A 21727-nucleotide genomic window follows, 5' to 3' on the forward strand; every position below is an offset into this window, starting at 1 on the left:
GACTCGCGCAAAAATATGTCGAAAAATACGATTGTAGTATGGAAGGGTTCTGTACTACAATCGTATTTAACTTTACCTTTAAAATCTAAAACAGATTTCTATTTATTTTTGTGCTAAACAGTTTTTGTTTTATTGTACAAAATGTCGAAAAAAATACGACTGTAGCACGGAATTCTCGGTGCGCGAGTCTGACTCGCACTTGGCCGGTTTTTTGGGTGTATCCAAGGCGCGGTACATCATTATCATAGGAATTATTGTAGTTCCGATCGAACTAGTCCCATTGATACAAATCACTAGTAATTAACATCGTCTATACTGTCGACTGTCCTTCACAAATTACAAAATCGACTGACGCTTTTATATTTTTAACAAGCTTATGCCTGCGACTTGGTCCGCGTGTACTAATCAAATTTGGAACCCTATTTTAGGGGTTAAATTTTCATAAATCCTTACGAGGCAGATGTTAACATTATAATACACTAGCTGATGCCCGCAACTTCGTCCGCGTGAAATTAGGATTTCGGAGACGGATTTCCTCGTAACGGATTTTGTCCCTCAGAGAGACAGCCAAAATAGCAACATAGCAACCTGTACAGTAGGACAACAAATTACCTAGCACCATTTTATTCCGAAAGAACAATAAGTATACCTTCTATTTTACGGCTGTATCTTAAATCGGCCCGAATAAATGAGAATGTAAATGAAACAGCCAAAGTAAATAGCCGCAGTTCACTTAAATCGCGATGCCTTGTAAATCACTAAGAATTACGATCGTTTTCATTTTAATGTATATGTAGTTACAACTGCGTTTATCCAAGGAGCTTAGTTTATCTTTCTAAATAGTTTTTAAATACATATCGAAAATTGCGGAACCGGTGGGATTGGCAAACCTGCAATTTTTGATATGTAGCCGTTTAAAAATTACCTATGTAGAATTTTCTTTACGTGCAGGTTAAAACAATATCATAAAAATTATAAAATAATATTGGTTTATCTTCATAGTACTCTACATATTCTACTTGTATGGTGGTTTATATTGTAACACTTAGTGGATGTCCACACTTGGATAGCGGTCTTCCCTAATGAACGCCACCACATCCGGTCCTCAGCGAGACCCCATACCTCATGCCGTCCGTCATGTACCTCCGGTCACAGAGAATTCAACTTCAAGAATAGATACTCATGTAGGTACAAGGTTTTCCATGAAAACAAAATCGTAAAATGTTGGCGGGGGACAGGGGAGAATGCTTTGTTGCGATTGATGGATCATGGACTCAAAAGTCACGTAATTAAGACAATGTGCGGAATGAGGCCATATTATTAAAAAAATCTAAAAACCGCGACTTTGATGTTCCTGAAATCATAGATTTCAGAACTTTCTCTGTGCTTCTTAGTACGTGCGCTTCGAAGCACAGAGAAAGTTATTATTACTTAGCATCTAAGAGTCAAAATCTCTCACTACTAGAGTAGTAGATATGCGAAAGGATCTTAGAGACCATCACATTATTAGAAACCCCTACAATAATTGTGATTAATGGAAAGGCGTTACGACCCGCAATGTCCTCATTGCTCAATGTAAATATCTAAATGCTGTAAATATCTATTAATTTACTTTGTGAGATAGCTAATTACAATACAGTTCCTACATACAGTACATAATTAATTAACAAATGATTAGGTCAATTCAATTAATCAAATTGCCACGATTCAGAGCTTATTGTATTTGATGGAATAGGTGATATATGATAGTGCACGCAATATGATTAATACCTAGTAAATAAATACATACAAGTTCTCAGGTCGCATGTATTGTATGGATATACAACAGATGACGTCATGTGTGTAAATTAGAACGCGGTAACAAAGTGGTTTCTTGAGTTGCCTTAATTATTGCCTTTATTGCCCCTTTGTCTAAATATGTACATATAAGTAAAAGGAAAAAGTGACTCACTGACTGACTGATCTGTCAACGCCCAGCTCAAACTACTGGACGGATCGGGCTGAAATTCGCCATGCAGATAGCATAACTCAGGCATCCGCTATAAAAGGATTTTTGAAAATTCAACCCCTAAGGCGGTGAAATTGGGGTTTGAATTTGTGTAGTCCACGCGGACGCAGTCGCGAGCATAAGCTAGTACACTATAAAAGTAAAATAAAATTACCTACAAATAAAGAATTCGATCAGAATACAATAAAATCTAATCCAACACCAGATATTTACGATTTCACCCCCAATGGGAGTGCAATCTAACTAGGTTTATTGTACACTATATCAGAAACTGTTTATCACATTTATTTTTATAGCTCGGACAATCGTTAGCGAAATATCAAATTAGGACACAGAGGGTTCCGTACTACAATTGTATGTTTTCGACATTTCGCACGATAAATTAAAAACTATTATGCGTAAAAATAAATAAAAATCTAAATAATATCTCTCCCGGCTGTACTCACGTGTCTCGTCGACGTTAGCCGTTAGTCTCAGCCGCGGCGCGTGCGCGAACTGACTCCCTTGAAAAAGGACCCCAGATGGGTTCGAAACTAGTCGGGCTAACGTCGACGAGACACGTGAGTACAGCCGGGATAGATATTATTTATAATGGAAATCACTCACGGTAGTTTAAATGCTAAAATAAATATATGTTTTAAAATCTACACGTAAAGCCATTTTTATATTATTCCCCACTTGGTATAGTAATCTTAATTTGGAAGTTGAAAATGCTAATTATTTGTTCATGAACACATTTTAATTTTTTTTTGGTGATGAAACTGCAAATTCATGGTTTTCGGATTTTTCCCTTTACGTTTATTATGAGACCTACCTGCCAAGTTTCACGCGTCTAGGTTGACGGGCGGGTAGCCCATATGCAGGGGCGTGCAGGACATAGAGGCATAAATGCACTGCTTACCCCAGTTGTCAATGCATATTTTTCATTATGACCTGCCAATAAACAGGTTCCTAGCTAACTAATGCCTACCCTGGCTTCAAAGCCGTGCACGCCACTGCCCATAGGTTTCTTGACAGACAGACAGACAGACAACAAAGTGATCCTATAAAGGTTCCTTTTATCTTTTTGAGGCCTACCTCAAAAAGATAAAGGTACGGGACCCTAAAAATACAGGTAAGAATTTTTATTATTACAACCATGACTCGTTCAAATTCAAATTGAAATTATTTACTTCACGGAAACATTATTATTATAACTATGTTAGTTACATAATACCCATATTTATAATATTACTCACGATAGTTTAAACACTAAAAAAGGATGCTTAAGTATAAAAAATAAGCCAAAACTTAAGTTTAGTACTATCTTTGCCGTCTAACAATGCAACAACGTAGCACAGGATCCAGAAAGATAGTCCATCCACAAAAACTGTACAGTCTTGAATGGATGACTTATATCCCCATTTTATCGACCTTTCATACAAATCCTCGCTCAGTCTTATAAGCTTGGTGCGGTCTTAAAATAGATAGTAGTAGGATGTATGTGCAATTCGTGTGCTATCATTCAAATACATAATGGAGTGGGAAAATATACCTTTTCCACCCATTTTGTTCGAACCTACGAATTTGTCTTGGAAGAATTGTAGCTTGGGGACCAATATGAGATATCTTTACGGTCACCGCTTGAACATTTAATAGAGGTCTTTCATAAATTTCAAAGACTATTCTATACTTAGTTAAAAATGGTTTTGTTATGGCGTCTAATATTTTTCTTGCTATATGCTAACTCTGGACTGACGACCTTAAGAAGATAAAAAAAAATTGATAGGCACCTAAACTTCTCAGTGCAATCCATTGCCATTCAGAACATTATACGAAGAAGACATTTCATGGCAATTAATAGCCTCATCTGGTGACAGAAGGGCTGGCTAATTTTCTGTGCAACGGCTCAGTCTGGCTGTCCAGCGTGGAAATGCAGCCAGTATTCTCAACACCATTCCACGCGGGCATGATTTGTACAGTAACTAGATAAGGCTAGCTTTAAGTTTTATTGTAATAGCTAAATATATAAAAGGAAAAGGTGACTGACTGATTGACTGACTGACTGACTGACTGACTGACTGACTGACTGACTGACTGACTGACATGACTGACTGATCTATCAACGCACAGCTCAAACTACTAAACAGATCTAGCTGAAATTTGGCACACACATAACTATTATGACGTAGGCATCCGCTAAGAAAGGATTTTTGAAAATTCAACCCCTAAGGGGGTGAAATAGGGGTTTGAAATTTGTGTAGTCCACGCGGACGAAGTGGCGAGCATAAGCTAGTTGTCAATAAAATCAGCGATATAAAAAAAGGTTTATGATTAGTGGATTCTAAAATAACACATTCATACCTATTTGTCTATGGAACTTTTCGACTGTAATAGGAAGCCGGGGCCAACTAGTTTTCAATAACAAAAACTTAGGCATCGACCTAAGCTTCGAGTAAGTTTAAAGCTTTATTATATCCCTCAAAGGGTTAATCAAGTTAGTTAGTTAGTTAGTTTTAAAGATCTGACCTCTCTACAGCATGAGATTAGAGGGTTGAGTTGAGATAAGTAAAATATCGCTGAAGCTAAAGTAAATGAAAGTTTACTATATGAGATATTAATGATAACTTCTGCTGTCTTCATGAAAATACACACAAACGAAAATAAACCTTTTTAGGGTTCCGTACCCGAAGGGTGCCAACGTGACCTTATTACTAAGACTCCGCTATCCGTCCGTCCGCCTACCCGTCTATCTGTCAGCGGGATGTATCTCGTGAATCATAATAGGTAGAGACCTGCAATTTTCATTTTGCATGCATAACAACATAATACTAAACATTTCAAAATTACCACCATGAAAATTTAAAAAAAAAATTACAACGCATTATTCCTTGTACGACGCTACGGAATCCTTCCTGTGCGAGTCCGACTCGCACATGACCAATTTTTGAAGTTTGATTTGTTTGATTCAACGATACGATATTGAATTTAAATTAGATTGAATATCTAAAACTTTCTATAGTTACCTTATTACGGCTAGGCAGGGATTTATACCTAGCCTCTGAACAATAACTAATGACGGGTAGTGTGGTTCAACCGGGTTCAACCACAGGGTTTAACCTATTGTAATTAAAAGGCAACCACTCCGTTCTTTTTAAATTAAACATTAAGTATTTTATTCAAAGGAGTTGGTTCAAAAATGTTGCAAAGCCGAAAACAAGACAAGAAAACCAATGCCAGTCCCAAATGAGCTTCATACATCGATGGCTTCAAATTACGGTGTAGGTAATTATTAGGACAAAATAATATTTTATTAACATAATCCCTATTCCCTAGGAAGGTGGTCGAAGACTATAAACCTTTACGGTTCCATTTACCGAGCCTAGCAAAGAATTTCGACAGCTCAACCGTCAAAGGAGCGGACTGAAATTCGGATGCTCGCCGGATTGCACTATTGTCGTACCTACTCCTAGCACAAGCTTTATGTTTAGTTGGATGGGAAAGCGAAATATTAGTATTCTTTTTTAAAAAAACGGGGTATATTTTTTGATTTCAGTACCTTTAATGGCCGAAACTTTTTGATAGGAAACTAGCCTTATATTCACAATAAATATTATTGTTTGGACTTAATGATAACCGGGTACGAAATAAGTGCTACGAGCTACGAAAATAGTGCTACGGGTGGCTTTTTGTCGCTATTGAGTAGCAATTGATTTTAATAGCTCATTTAATTTTACTACGCTTTTATGCGACGATACGTTAAAGTATCAGCGTTTAATTAAAATAGTCGTTTTACGAGTCGCTGCGTGAACTTTATTTTTATATCACAAAGTTAAAGATAGAGGCGCTGGCACTCAAGCTTTCCTTGACGACTGAAAATCATCTTAGTGGAAAAATGTTTAAATGTTACACATTTTATTTCTATTTAGGTACTTTAATGTCGGTTTAAATTGTACGTGATACCTACAAAACATTCTCGAGTAAAAAGTAATTCAACAAAAGTTAAACAATAGGAATTGTACGATTGTTCATGTCCACAACAAAAAGCTTCGCTTGTCCATCGAGTCGCTAAGACAAATAAATCTCTTGAATCAACACCGAAGTCAAGCTATACGAGCAGAGTAAACAAAACGGAAAAGAAAATAAAAAAGTTACGGTTCCCAATTGAATTTAATAATTTCTACTGTAGCGAAAATAATATCGATATCAAACGAATATAGGTCTCTTGTAGGGACTTCGACACACCACGGTCTTGCGCTGCCTGAATCCAGAGTCTCCCTGCAACTCGATTGGTGTCTGTCTACTTCCACAAGAAGAAACACCCCCCGTGTTTCTTCTTGTTATTTAATTCATGACATTTATTGTTGTTTAAGTCATGGCATTTATTACTACATATTTAGCATTTATTTCATGCCGTAATTTCATAAATAAGTTTTGCGAAATCAAAAAAGTCGAAAGTTTGCAAAACCGAATCAGCAAACTTTCGACTTTTTTGTTTTATGGTAACAGTTGAACATATTTCATAATATCTTGTACCTACACGCGCAACTAAATTCATATTGCTTGTTAGGATCCTTACCATCATCATCATGATCAACCCATCGTTGGCTCATTACAGAGCACTTCTCATTCTCAGAAGGGTTTAGCCATATTCCGACGTCTTAAACGTATGACCAATTTTTATTCGTTATAAATAGGAATCATCAGCATCAAGTTCCAAGATTCTATAGAATTTCGGAGACTATGGAAGTATGGGTGACGATACATCAAGACGGTGAAAAGTTCAGTAAACTCTTTGTATTACTATTTTAAATATTTATATTTCAATATTACTGTCGTTTCACATTTTCACATCAATTTCACATTTTAGGAAGATTCTAAAACTTCTCTATGTACCTACCTAATGTCGAGATGGAAAATGTAAGACACATAAAATAACACACAAAAAATTTAAAAGACAAAAGTTTCCGTTCCAATTTACTTTATTTCTAATCCGATAATACTCGTAAGAAGGTGCAACAGGAAACAAGGAAATTGTAAACTTCCTGAAATGGGTTTCCTGATCAGAAAATCCTTCGTGATTTGAATCTAAATTAGACTCCGATAGGAAGTTTTATGCAGTATTTACGCAAATCACTTTCTGCAAATTGATGAAGATCAGATCCTTAAGCGCTCCTTTCAGGAGTGAAGTAAAGAAGAAGTAAAAGGAAAGGTGATTGACTGACTGATCTGTCAACGCACAGCTCAAGCTACGGGACGGATTGATTTGAAGATGATGCAGATATTTATTATGACATCTGCTAAGAAAGGGAAAGTTCAACCCCTAAGGGGAAAACTATGTAATTATTATTCACTTGCTTAAGCTTGCGACTTCGTCCGCGTGGACTACACAACTTTCAAACCCCTATTTCACCCCCTTGGGGGTTGAATATCCAAAAATCTTTTCTTAGCGGATGCCTACGTCATAATAGCTGTCTGCATGCCAAATTTCAGCCCAATCCGTCCAGTATTTTGAGCTGTGCGTTGATAGATCAGTCAGTCAGTCACCTTTACTTTTTATATACTTAGATAAACCACTACAAACCGAAATACAGCAGCCCGAACACAACCAGTGCGACATACTCTCACACCGTGGCGTCTGAAACCCATGATACTTCTTAGGCTACAGGCTGATCCAAATTTCCCAAAAGAAAAATCGGGGGCAAAGGTTATTTAACTCTCCAAACGGACTCAAAGTTCTAGAATTAGATGAATAAGTAATAGGAATTGCCATTAAACAAACGAATTAAGAACTTCCCAGATAATTGCAAAGATTCGTTCTCCAGAATTGAAACCGTTATAAATTATACCATTAGGCCTCGCAAGACTTTACTGGTGTTACAAATGAGGGGTCTATTTATAATGGCCAGGACAATCAACTTTAAGTAGCGAACTCATTTCATGGAAATGAGAAAAGTTCAATGCACCAGTGTTTTTGTACAACTAAACTATGGATAATTGTCTGTCCTAACTTGACAAATTGCTGTCGTTTAGAAAGTACCAGATGACCTCAACTTTGGTTGGTTTTTTAAAACTCTCATGGGAATTCTTTGATTTTCCGGAATGAAAAATAGCCTATGTCCGTTTCTGCAATTATAGATATATCTGCACCTTTGGTCAAAATCAATTAAACGGATAGGCCGTAATAAGCTAAATACCAACACTTTTGCTTTTATAACAATGCTAGATGATATATTTTTTTAGTAAAGTGACTTTTAATAAAATTCACGTAAAAACTTTTAAGCTGATATATTCAGTATGACGTGGGGGGGAGGGGGAAGGTTAAGCTGCCCTTTTTAATGAATAAGGTTTTGTTGGTATTCTGTACAAATATCTGGATGAATCTGGTGCTCAATTCGGCTATGGCCATTTACCACCGTCAAACTATTTGCAACTCTTTCTTTCTGATTTTCAGTGCGTAGAAATTTCAGAACCAGGTCTACAAAACTATTATACCCTTACTAGTTAATACATTTCAATGCCGCCGAGTTTCTTGCTGGTTCTTGTCGGTAGGAACGGCATTCCAAACCAGTGGTAAATTAGACTAGTTGACGATTCAAAAGCACTTGTAAAAGTTTACTTGAATAAAAATCTATTCTATTCTAATGTTAGCTACTGCGTCATCCTTTACACGTGTAATCATAGTTCATTTTAACCCTGTAGCATACTATGACTATATTAAATAGGAAGTTGGTAGGTTCACGCGTTGATGGATCACCAAATTAGTTTGAGGAAGCAATCAGAATCTATTCCTAGGTCCTATTTGTCAATTAACATATTGTGTTAATTAGTAGTCGGTGAGTACTCGCTATGTAGTATGTACCTAACTAATAACTAATGAAATGAAATTAAATTAAATTAAACTAATAACCAACTAATGGACATAGTACCAGGGGGCACGACAGTGCCTCCACCAAGACGAGCCAAACTAAAGGACGGGGCACTACGTACCTTTTCTCGAAGCGTTTCGTATCTTAAACCTGCCGATCACATGCAATAGGTGCCTACGAGTTCAACGTCAGTTTATTATACTACGCCTAAAATTTTAACTAAGGTATACTTAATAATATTATTATTATAGACTTGCGCTTGGCTGCAATCACTCATCACATAATAAGTAGATGGTACAAATTTTTTTGAAGGTATCCAGGACAAAAAGAAAATATCCAGGCATATCCTTTTTTTTTGGAAAATTCTGTAGTTTGATCAATGGACTAAACTGTAGAATTTTCGACGTAACTTGTTTCGCACAGAAGTTAGAACTCTAAACATAGGCTCGTTTGTGATTGGTTAATCACTCAAACTGGTTAAAGCCCACAGACCTATACCGGGTGTAACCAGAACGAACGCTAGACAAAACTTTGCGTTATTGTTATACCACCTAAACACTATCCAAAACCATTTGCCTCATTTTGTAGTTTTAGTGATTTAGTATTTTTCAAACCCGCAATGTATAGCGTACAAAACTCGGGTGAATGCCCCACCTACGACCCGGCATTGAATCCGCACTACTTACGCAACGTTCGTTGACCTCTAGCGTCCGCGTCAGTCAGATGTTTTATTTGTAAAATTTTACAAAATCATAGGATATTTTTTTCTCGCTTTTTTTTGTGGTATCATATCAGTAATTATCAGTTCTATCACTGTCTTCGATTTCGCCAGCGAGCGTTCTGGTTACAGCCTGTATTAACTTCCCTCCGTGGATAATTTTTTTATTTTTAAAGAATATTAGCCATGTTAAATGACTAATATCCCCTTTCCTCTCCAACTAAGCGTCAGGCTTGTGCTAGGAGTAGGTACGACAATAGTGCAACGGGCGGGGTTTGTACCGTCGACCTTTCGGTTTTCAGTCCACTCCTTTACCGGTTGAGCTATTGAGGCTTCATATTATAATCTTTGTCCCCAGGTGGAAGCAAGCGTGCCACTCGCCTGACCGTCGCAACAGCCATCAGTATCTGGCTGTTAGCCGGCGTGCTCGCCACGCCAGCCTACCTCGGCTCCTACTTGCGAGCATTTGTTGTCAACCCTACTACACAGGTTAGTAACATTTCTCTTCGGAAGGACTCCAGGCCTGGACCTACTTTATATACTACTACTAGATGATGCCCGCGACTTCGTTCGCGTGGATTTAGGTTTTTAAAAATCCCGTGGGAACTCTTTGGTTTTCGAGATAAAAACTAGCCTTAGTCCTTCCCTGGGATGCAAGCTATCTCTGTACCAAACTTCATCAAAATTGGTTTAACAGGTGGGCCGTGAAAAGGTAGCAGACAGACAGACAGACAGACACACTTTCGCATTTATAATATCAGTATGGATATAAAGCCCGCGACTTCGGCTGTGTGGATTTTGGTTTAAAAAGCTTGTGTGTGTTAAGAACTTTGATTTTCCGGGATAAAAAGTAGCCTATGTCCTTCCCCGGGATATAAGCTAACTTTGTACCAAATTTCTCAAAAATCGATTAAACCCGTGCTCAGTAGTTGGTCGGTGATATTTTGGAATGATGATGATGAATCATTATTATTGTTTGATAGGTGCTTTTTACATCATAATATAGCATTTTTTTTATTTCGATAAAAGTTATCCCTTGACTGCAATCTCACCTGGTGACAAGTGATGATGCAGTCTAAGATGGAAGCGGGCTAACTTGGAAGGGGTATGACATTTCTTATTAAACCCAGGCCCCTTTGGTTTCTACACGGTATCGTACCGGAACGCTAAATCACGGCCGAAGCCTCCAACCAGACAAAAATCTGAATCTTTCCTTGTCTTTAAATGCTTACACATGCTCTAATCATTTTCAGATTTTTGTAAAGCTCAGTTCACACTGCTTCGCTGCAATATTATGCAACAGATTCTTGTTAGCACACTCACATGCTTGTAAATGGCACCGAGCGTTATTGTTCTGCACCAGTTTATCTGGACAGATCTTTAATCTAGCCGTGTCACAAAGGCTAAACTTTACAGTGGAAAAGTGCTATTTTATGTACAAGCACCAATAGTTTGTGTTAGCCTGCAGTTGGTTTATACGCGTCATAAAATATAGAGGTTCAAAACCCTTGGGGGTCGCAAATGCTCGTTCCGTCCACCCGTGCCTCAAATAACTTCTACCGTTCTACTATTTTCTATTTGACATTAACACACATATCGAATTACTCTTGCCCACAACTTCTTCGTGGATTGAGTTGTTAAAAATATCATAAGAACCCTCTGTTTTTGTTGTACCTATTCTATTTTTATTTAACTCAGATACAAGTTAGTCCTTCACTGCAATCTCACCTGGTGGTAAGTGATATGCAGTCTAAGCTGGAAACGGGGTATGGCAGTTTTTATTAAACCCATACTCCTTTGGTCACGGCATCGTACCGGAACGCTTGGCAGCGCGGCTTTGCCAGTAGGGTGGTAACTAGCCTCGGCCGAAGCCTCCCACCTAATCTAACCTACAGAAATGAAACGTCAGATTAATTCAGATTTCTATTTCTAAAATGGCTGCCAAACAGAACAGCTGTTTAGAGGCCAACCTCTTTTATCGACTTGTTTTAAAGTGCCAAGCTGTCAGTGCCATAGAGTAAAAGTGCTATATTAAAAACCCTTTTGCCGACTAATCTATACCAATAATAATAAGAACGTAAATGCTCCTACAAATTGATCGGTATGAGGACTATTATTTTATGCTCGCAAAAGGTGTCAAGCGCGATTCATGATTCTACTGGCGCCATCTAGTTCACCTGTTCGGTTCATCTGTTTAGAATGTTACCAATGCATAAATCAACGGATAACCCAAATGGCATAAAACTTTACCTACTGACTAATAGTCTGTACTGCAACTGAGGAGGGTTTTGTATTTTTTTTCGTTTAACATTGAAAACCCGAACTGTCAAAACGACAGTCCATAGAGTTGATTGGGATTTTAATAAATGCGACTCGAATTGAGCTACGTTCTTTATCAGTGAAATATCAACTTAACAGTTGTAAATATAACTTGTAATGTGTTAGTGAATAATAAACAAACTTAAACGATGTTAGTTAATATAAATCCAGTCTAGCAGAAAAGGCATAAAATATACTTAGGTGATTTAATATAGGTGATCATGCCAGTCGACCTGTTCGGTCACAACTCTAACCCTATTACCCGCAGGCCGCAACGGTCGCTTGAACTTACAGTATTATTTAATCTTATCACAGGGAAATCATTGAACCCATAAAATTGGACCCAACGTTTATTTGAAATGGGTTATGTGTGGTGTTGTCTTTACATAGTGACTACTCAGGTGAAAATAGCCGCATTTTCCCGCCAAATTAGCAAAATCTTTTTGTCTCTCTCTCTACAACCTCTCGCACTGCCAAGGGTCACTGGTAGAGATCTCTCATAGAGATAAGTGGCTTCTCTGTCCACTTTTACTATCTTTTTCTCTTTATTGTAAATGTTTTGGTATAAATTAAAAAAAAATAGCGGAACACCCAGTTTGCTATGATGATAAATTGAAGATTGAGAGGAATCCATAGCCACTACCTTACACGTCACCCACGCTATCCCGCGTCGCGTAGTATATACACGTATTGCAAAACACTATCAAAATGTTTTAAATCTTTAACAGATTCCTGTCCAAATTAAAATAATTTCAAACATCTCCTACTTACTCGTATTTATAGATACCTATACGAACAAAAATTGTATGCTTAAACCATAAATTAATTATTGGCCTCGCTACCGCTTAAACATACTTTTTGAAAGACGTTAAACTTTACGAAAATCATTATTTTTATTCAACATCAATTTCATTAGGCCATAACTTAGTAGGACAAGAGAAAAAATGTGATTGTAAAGAAAACATAAATAACGATGCTTGGAGGTAATATTTAAGCATACACTGACATAAAATGAATCCCTTCCTGTCCACTTTCTTTTGAAAAAAGTGGTGTACAAGTTTCACTCGAAAATCCCTTGTCAAATGGATTTCGTCCGTCTTGTCCTCCGGGGGATATTTATCTTGTCCCTCCTTTCAATAAAACCTTACTTGAAGATTTGAATCTTGCAGTAAGTATAAATAGGTATATCCAGTTAGTGTAAATGCTATAGGTTCTGTTAGGACATCTTTAAAGCATTATTTATAAAATGTAATCCTTTGTAGGAAGAATTTTTCGAGATCTGTCATGGTACCTAATACCAGTTGATAATGTTACGTATATAGACAACGCCCAATAAGCCAGTGGATTTTAGAAGCACATTTTACCCAGTGGGACTAGGTAGTTCCATAAATAGAGGGGACTTCCCGCACGTCATACACGCTCGCCCGCACCATGTCAGCGTGGGGGCAGTGCGGGTCTGCGGGGCGTTCTGTCGCCACCATTCGCGTACTATACACACTACACAGTCAGCGATCAACTATTAATATATTATTATTATTTATCTCTTTTATTGACAGAGAATCACACATACATCGATTGTACGTTAAGTACTTGAAGAAAATTGTCGATATACTATTGAAGAAATAGTCGAAGAAGCGACTAGGTAGATATCTACCTAGTCGCTTCTTCGTCGGTGATGAGACAATTGACGCAACAACCATCTATCTACTCAGTGGGTTGCTCCAGTCAAGAGTCATCATCTAGACATCATCTAGAGATTCATCTTCTAGGCAAACGCGCTCCATATACGCTGCATTATCTCTTGCCAACAGGTCTGATTGCGGCCAAGAGCTAGTCTATAAATGTAAAAAAAAACACTCTGTTGGTGTGCGTTGCGCCTTGTCCTGCCTCGTTTCGTTACTCGACTTGACGGTACTATTTAATCTTCTCGCTAGGATGGGAATTTTCAAACCCCTTCATTTGTTCAGGACTAATGAACAATTTGAAATCTCTTTGAGAAATATTTGCCTTTGACATTAATTAAGTAATAGATATCAAAGCGACTCGACTTGGTAGGTCCTAAGATAATGACGACACAAGACAACAATAGTCTAGATAAAATAATTAATTAAGTATAGACAGTTCAATCCATGATGACGCGCCCCACTCTTTGTCCCAAAGGGTTACAATGCAAATGTGCTATGTACTGTTAGAGTGTGAATTCTATCGTAAGTCGTACGCACCGATCAGCGATGTGGACACACGCACCAGAAGATAAATTAGGTAAAGATCATTCCCCGCACCCGTGGTTTCCCCGCACGAAAAATAGTGGGGCGCGGCTTCGTGGATTGAACTATCTATAACAGGGATGAAATTTCTGAAACGTTTTTAATTTGACTTTCCGCATTCTATAAAAAATACGGGCTAATTTCATTTTTCTCAGTTCAACAAAAAATAAAGGCTGAATTGAGAATTTCTTTTTTTGAAGCCGTTTAAAAATAAGTACTTTGTTTTTAATAAAAGTTCTTCTGTTGTAGGAGGTTTGCCAACACAATACATGTATAAAAATAAAATAAGAAAGTATCTAAAGACATATGTACCTATTTAAGCATACGAAGATTTTTATTTTATTTTTCTTGTGAGGTGTGAAAAGTAGAGTATTGAACTTGGGTGTAGGTAGTACTGTAGTCTTGGGCGCCCCTAAACTCTTGTAATTTATCTCGGCGCCCGTGACGAAATATTACATTACCCCCATGTTGAATTATCTACTATTACTACATGGTACAACTAGAGTTATCCATCGGCAGTTCTCGGGTGGCAGCCAGATTTTAGTTCTGTTTAACTTTATCTTGTTCTGAAGTCGGCTAAAAATAAAGCAAACATTGTATTGGTTTTAATAAAGCCTCCTCTAGTTATTATTCTATTATACAATTGAAACTTCAAAGTCCAAATTTCTAGAAATGAGATTTGAAATCTCTGCCTCAGTGGTTAACCGACTTAATAAAAGTTATTACTATTAGCTCAAACGACACTTTAGCAAACTCATCTTTAATATATTTCTTATTAAGTGTATTTCTAAGGTTAAACTTTGCAGAGGGCGAATATTAATAGTAAAGTTATAGCTGAAGTTATTTTTTATTTGTAATGGACATAATATACGCATTATTCTAGTAAAGACGAAAAAAATATGATTGTGGGCTAGTTAAAAGGTACTTATTTAAACTTATTCCTCTTTGTCACATGTATTGATACCAGTTTCAAGTTTTAAAATACCTTTTTAAATTCAGAAAATAACCAAAAAACTAACTTCAATCTAAAACCGGATTACTGAAATATAGTAAAATATTTTTGTCGTTTGGTTTTTTTTAATATTGTCTTATAGATACACACAAATCACACAACAGATAGCTATTATGACGTAGACATCCGCTAAGAAAGGATTTCTGAAAATTCAAATAGGGCTTTGAAATTTGTGTAGTCCACGCGGGCGAAGACGCGAGCATAAGCTAGTTGTCAACAAAAACTTGGCCTGATAGCTGAAAAAAAGCTTATCTTAACTTCACCGTGACTACCATTATCAGGTCCCTTTTTCTCATTAATCTTAATCCTTAATTACCCACTGAGCTTAGGAACCAAAATACTTTTTTCGCAGCTTCCGCGTCCAATAACAATAGCAATTAAGTCTGTATCTTCAACTTGAAAAACCCGATAGGGAATTTTTTGTAGCAATTTTATTTTCGCGAAAATTTTTCTTGCATTTAATTTTTTCACAAGTTATTTTAAAGGTGATTGGTCACGGTCTTACGGCCGCAAGCCGTAAATAAGTACTGCTACGAGTGCATTTAACAGTAGGTACTGAAAAAAACAAATGACGGCACCAGCATTGGGCGCAGCGTAATGTCGCGTCACATCACACGCCAGCGTAAATTACATCGTCGAAAGTTCTGTTGTACCTATAATTACATTATGCTCGCAATGTTTTTAACTGACTTCGAAATCGGGCCCTCCGTGTGCGAGTCGTACATGAAGGGTTCCGTACCATCGTACAAGCAATAACACTTCATTTTGTTTTATTTTCATGGGCAGTAATTTTGAAATTTTCAATAGAAATACACATTCAAAAACTTTGTACCTAATACGGTTCACGAGATACATCCCGCTGAGAGACAGATGGGCGGTGGAACGGACGACGGAAGCTTTAGTAATAGGGTCCCGTTGGTATCATTTGGGTACGGAACCCTAAAAAAACACACCTGACATGACATAATATTGCACGATTCAAAGCTGGTGTGGCCGTGCTCAGAATCATCCCAACTGCAGTTGCAGCAACAATGTTAACGGCCACTGCTGCCGGGTGGTTTTCATCATCAACAACCCATCGCTGGCTCACTACTGAGCACTGGCTTATCTCAGAATGAGAAGGGTTTAACCATAGCCCAACACGCTGGTCAAGTGCGGATCAGCATACTTCATACACCTTTGAGAACATGAGGAGCTCTCAGGCATGCAGGTTTTCTCTCGACATTTTCCTTCACAGTTGAAGCAAGTCATATTTAATAGATTAAAATGCACATAACTCCGGAAAGTTCCTATAGGATCGAACCTCGGACCACGAATGGAAGGCCGACGTCTTAACCACTAGGCTATCACCGCTTTCCTGTGACTTTGCTGCCACATCATTCCGGAACATGTCGGTCGCGGTTGAATCTTGCGGCCTTTACGGCTCTTGCGCCTAATTGTCGTCGTTCCTTCTTGTAGGTAACGTGGAATGTGATCTCACCTTTAGTATCTCGAAGTTAAAAATACTCAAGAAGGAACTTCATTGAAATTTTATGTCAAGAAATTTTTTCTTACAATTTAGTTTTTTAAAGTTATTATAATAACCGTAACAGCTTCACGCTTTCATGTACTTAACTTGACGGCAATTAGATCACTTTAGAATATATACTTAGCAAAGGTTTTATAAACTTTGTTTTATTTCCAACTAGCTGATAGCTGATGCCCGCGACTTCGTCCGTGTGGAAAGTTTTTGGTGGGAACTTTTTGATTTAAAGTATCCTATGTCACTCTCTAGGTCTTTATCTATAACCATGCAAAAAATTACGTCGATACGTTGCAACCGCTGCGACGTGATTGAAAGACAAACCAACAAACCAACAAACAAACACACTTTCGCATTTATAATAAGGGTACTGTAATAAGGGTACTGAATACTGATTATTTCATTTTCTTATCTACTATGGTTTTGGATTTAAAAAACACACTAAACATCAATACTTATAATAATTATGCAATAAATGAATGTCACTTTGACTCTGCCTAAGTAAACGCAAAGTTTAAGTTGCAAAGTCAATATCCTAGATCCTTTAGAGTTTAGACCGATTAAAACGAAACTTCGGTAGTTTGGAGTGTGGAGGCAAACTGTGACCAAAATTGGTCCAAGAACTCCACATAGATATTATGAAATACTAGCTAATCCACTCCGGCTTCGCTCGCGTGGTATTTATGAAAATATTTTCTTTGTAGCGGTCTACGTTTTGAGCTGCACGTACAAGTATCAGTTCATCAATTTCCCCATTTATACCTATAGATGATTAGTTACTAGCTGATGCCCGCGACTTCATCCGCGTAGATTTAGGTTTTTCAAAAATCCCGTGGGAACTATTTAATTTTCCAGGATAAAAAGTAACTTATGCAACTTTCCAAGTCTTTAACTATAGGTATCCATGCAAAAAATCACGTCGAACCATTCCTCTGTTGCTGCGTGATTGAAGGACGGACCAACAAATAAACACACTTTCGCTTTTATAATATGGTTAGTGATACTGTAGGCTCGGTCATTCCAAATGAAATACAGTCAAAACCCTAATATACTTTTTTTTCCACAGTTCCACGTATGCTACCCCTACCCTCCCGAGTGGGGGGAGTCGTACGCGCAAACCATGGTTCTGATACGCTTCCTACTCTACTACTCACTGCCCCTGGCTGTCATCGCACTGTTCTACATACTGATGGCGCGACACCTAGTGCTGAGCACTCAGAATATGCCGGGAGAGATGCAGGGGACACAGAGACAGGTATGAGGACACAATACCCTTCCAAGTGAGAGGTACGCACTTGCTAAACATATTATACTGAATACTGATAACATGGATATTAGCGGACGTTCCTCTTAGCCTTAGGTAATAGGTAGGTACCTACCTGCATCGGCATTACTAGACTATATGCTACTAAGTATAAATACTCATTGTCACTACTCAGCGAATTCACATAATATTATTATGTTATTGCCTATTGGCACTGTTTCCTATAGTATTTATCTAATAGTAGATTATAATATGCAATTGCGGATTGCATAATTTACTTGTTGAGCTTTGAAACTTTAGCGTAACCTCAAGTTTAGTTTAACTTTGAAATCTAGAACAAATCAAACATCATAATCAATCAAAGTCTCGAATGTACACTACGATCAGCTTTAAATCTATTACGTCATCCTCTAACAAGAACTAGACTAGACTAGACTCAGGTAGGTACATACCTAATGTAGGAACATAAACAAAAACCGGCCAAGTGCGAGTCAGACTCCGCGCACTGAGGGTTCCGTACTGCAGTCGTATTTTTTCGACATTTTGCACGATAAATTAAAAACTATTTCGCATTAAAATAAAAAAATCTGTTTTAGAATGTATAGGTTAAGCCCATTATGATACCCCACTATGTATAGTAATCTTACTTTAAAAATTGAAAATACTAATTAATTGTTCAAAACTATACATCGATGTTCAAAACACATTTTAATTTTTTTCTGTGATGTAACCACAAATTCACGGTTGGCAGATTTTTCCCAAAATGCTACCTGCCAAATTTCATGATTCTATGTCAACGGTAAGTACCCTGTAGGTGTGTTGACAGACCCACAGACAGACAGACAGACAGACAACAAAGTGATCCTATAAGGGTTTCGTTTTTCCTTTTGAGGTACGGAACCCTAAAAACGAGGAGAATCAAAACCCCGGTTTGTTTCAGATGCGGGCTAGAAGGAAAGTCGCGCTAACGGTGCTTGCCTTCGTGCTAGTGTTCGCTGCTTGCTTCCTGCCCTCGCATGTCTTCATGATGTGGTTCTATTACTGGTACGTTGAAAACCATTAGCCTGCTTTTTTTATTCCATTACAAGATAGCCCTTGACTGCGATCTCACCTGGTAGTAAGAGCTAACTTTGAAGGGGTATTATGCCAGTTTCATTACACCCATACCCCTTATCAGTTTCTATTCGGCATCGTACTGGAACGCTAAACCACTTGGCGGCACGGCTTTGCCGCATAAAATGGATATCATACACATCCATAGCAACGCTTGCAGAAGAAATCGGGGTATGAGGCGGGGGGACGCCCACGCGACGTCACCCTCACTCGCCCGCACTAAGCTAGCACGGGGGCTGTGCAGGTGTGCGGGGTTCTCCCTCCCCGAGTGCCATCTTGACGTGTCGCGTACTATAGTTAATAGGTGTGACTGACGAATAACATATTGTCTAAAGCGTTGCTGATGTTTGTATAAAAATATCTGTAACATTATGGAGAACTAGCAAGCGCGCAGATGTTTTCCTTCGCCGTTAAAGGATACTTAATTGCTTAAAATGCTCATAACTCTAAGTCTCGAATAGAAGGCCGATGTCTTAACCGCTAATCTATCACCTCTTTAAAATAAAAAGTTTTTTGGTTGTAGCCCAACAGCCCAAGAAGACTACAACTCGTGGTGGCACGGGCTACGCATCGTCGGCTTTTGCTTTTCCTTCTTGAACAGCTGTGTCAACCCCATCGCTCTCTACTGCACCAGCGGGATATTTAGGAAACATTTTAACAGGTAAGTTTCACTTGCATACTATATAGTCTCGTCTTATAAAGTTCAAAAATCACTCGCTAATAGCTAAAATTCGTTTTCGCTTATCTTGAAAAAAAGTAACTTCTCTAACTAGCATCTCGCTGAAATGCGTAAGACGACGACCTTGTTACCGGGAATTGACAATGAATAATCATGGTAAGAGTGAAAAATATTCCAGAAACTCTACATCGCCGGGCAAAGCGCTTTGCTAACGCGTTTCTCTGATAAAGTTTCTACGATTTGTTTATCTTTAAGGCGAGTCACCGAGGCGGGCAGCGCGGCTTAGAATTAAACCGCTTGGCAACGTTCAAATTCTGTATTTCAAACTTTAAATTTGAATTTAATAAATTATAGACGTCCTGTTGAAAACCAAAATTTAGCAGGTTCTCTGTAGTACTGTAGTAGTCTGGTGGGAGGCCTCGGCCGTGGCTAGTTACCACCCTACCGGCAATACCGTGCCGCCAAGCGATTTAGCGTTCCGGTACGATGCCGTGTAGAAACCAAAGGTGTATGGGTTTAATAAAAACTGCCATACTCCTTCCAGGTTAGCCCGCTCCCACCTTACACTGCATCGTCACTTACCATCAGGTGAGATTGCAGTCAAGGGCTAACTTGTATCTGAATAAAATAAAAAATAAAAAAAACTTAGACAAATATTTCCATATAAAAATTATTTGCCAGTCAGAAATTTTAGTATTAAATAATTCGTTTTAGACTTTTATTTCGGCTTATTTCAAGATTTTAGTTGATCGAGTGAAGTACTTCCTATTGTATATCAAAGTAGCACATTCTTTAGACAATGTCTTTAGGTATATTGTATATTTTTAGCAAGGCCATTATTTAATAGTAAATACCGAAAACATTTGATCTAACAAACCAGTTTTTTCCGCTTAGCCTCGGTGACTCGCCTTAATCAACCTAAGGAAAACACAATTAACTATAGCTTAATTAGGTATCTACGCTCACTAATGAATCCACAGTCTTCATGCGTCCAGTGCAAGTAATTATATTTTCAACATTTATATTTCTTTTTGACTTTTGTCAAATCGTATATAATTTATCAATCGTCTGAGATATGCATTGGGATGTATGGAGCATCAGCTATTAGCTATAATAATTATGAACCATAATAATACAAAACATATTTTAATCAAAGTCAAAACTTATAGAAAAAGGTGTAGGTAAAAGTTACAACGGAATTTTAAAGTTTTACGAAGTTTTGCTTAGTCATTAACTTAATTATAGTATAAAATGCTCAGCGCTGTAATTGCGTTCATAACTTTTCACACATGCTGTTTTGGCTGTTCGAAAACACGTCAAAACTTTTCTCTCCTTAATGAGGCATTATTAACAAGCCTTTCTTCAATAATATGTTATGTTATGTGCGCCTCAGGTACCTACCGTATATATAGCACGCTACAGGTCGAGATGGCAATCGGGGAGGTAACGCCCCGCACACCCGCACAGCCCTCGCGCAAACCCTGTGCGGGTGGACGCGCATGACGTGCGGGTGTCCCTCCGCCTCATACCCCGATTGCCATCTCAACCTGTCGCGAACTATAAATAATGCAAAATAATTATCATCAAACATAATTAAGTTGTACTAGCTTTGTACACGTTTTGAAGTAAGTATTCAAAACACATCTAAAGCGGGCAAAGACATCAAAATGTACCTACATACAAAACGTTACCTACATAATTAGTATCAAAGTACTAAGAGGTAAACATGGTATTCTGCCGTTTCTCCAGATTCTTGAACCGTATTTACACGGTTCAAGAATAAATCTACGCTGAAGGCACGTTTTGTTCTACGCTCCGCTTCTTTCTTTGTCCATTTCGAACAGAATATGAGATACATAGACATAAAATAAACGAAAGAAACAAAATAGACATAATAAGTTATAAACCAGTTTATTTATTTTCAGTGTATTATTAAAAAGGTAATTAGTAATGAACTCTGTTGAAGATATACGAGTA

General features: G+C 37.8%; 1 protein-coding gene across 2 annotated transcripts in view; it reads left to right on the top strand.

Annotated features, from left to right (window-relative positions):
- Positions 1-21727, top strand: part of LOC117991501 (neuropeptide CCHamide-1 receptor-like) — a 128974-nt gene that overhangs the window by 101288 nt on the left and 5959 nt on the right. For both annotated transcript variants that reach the window (XM_069505179.1, XM_069505180.1), the window contains exons 4-7: positions 9933-10063; positions 17761-17949; positions 18899-19002; positions 19595-19732. In XM_069505179.1, coding sequence (XP_069361280.1) covers positions 9933-10063; positions 17761-17949; positions 18899-19002; positions 19595-19732 — 562 coding nt within the window. The remainder of the gene's footprint in view (positions 1-9932; positions 10064-17760; positions 17950-18898; positions 19003-19594; positions 19733-21727) is intronic.

Source organism: Maniola hyperantus, chromosome 19 (assembly GCF_902806685.2).
Source record: "Maniola hyperantus chromosome 19, iAphHyp1.2, whole genome shotgun sequence".
NCBI classification, from domain to species: Eukaryota; Metazoa; Arthropoda; class Insecta; order Lepidoptera; family Nymphalidae; genus Maniola; species Maniola hyperantus.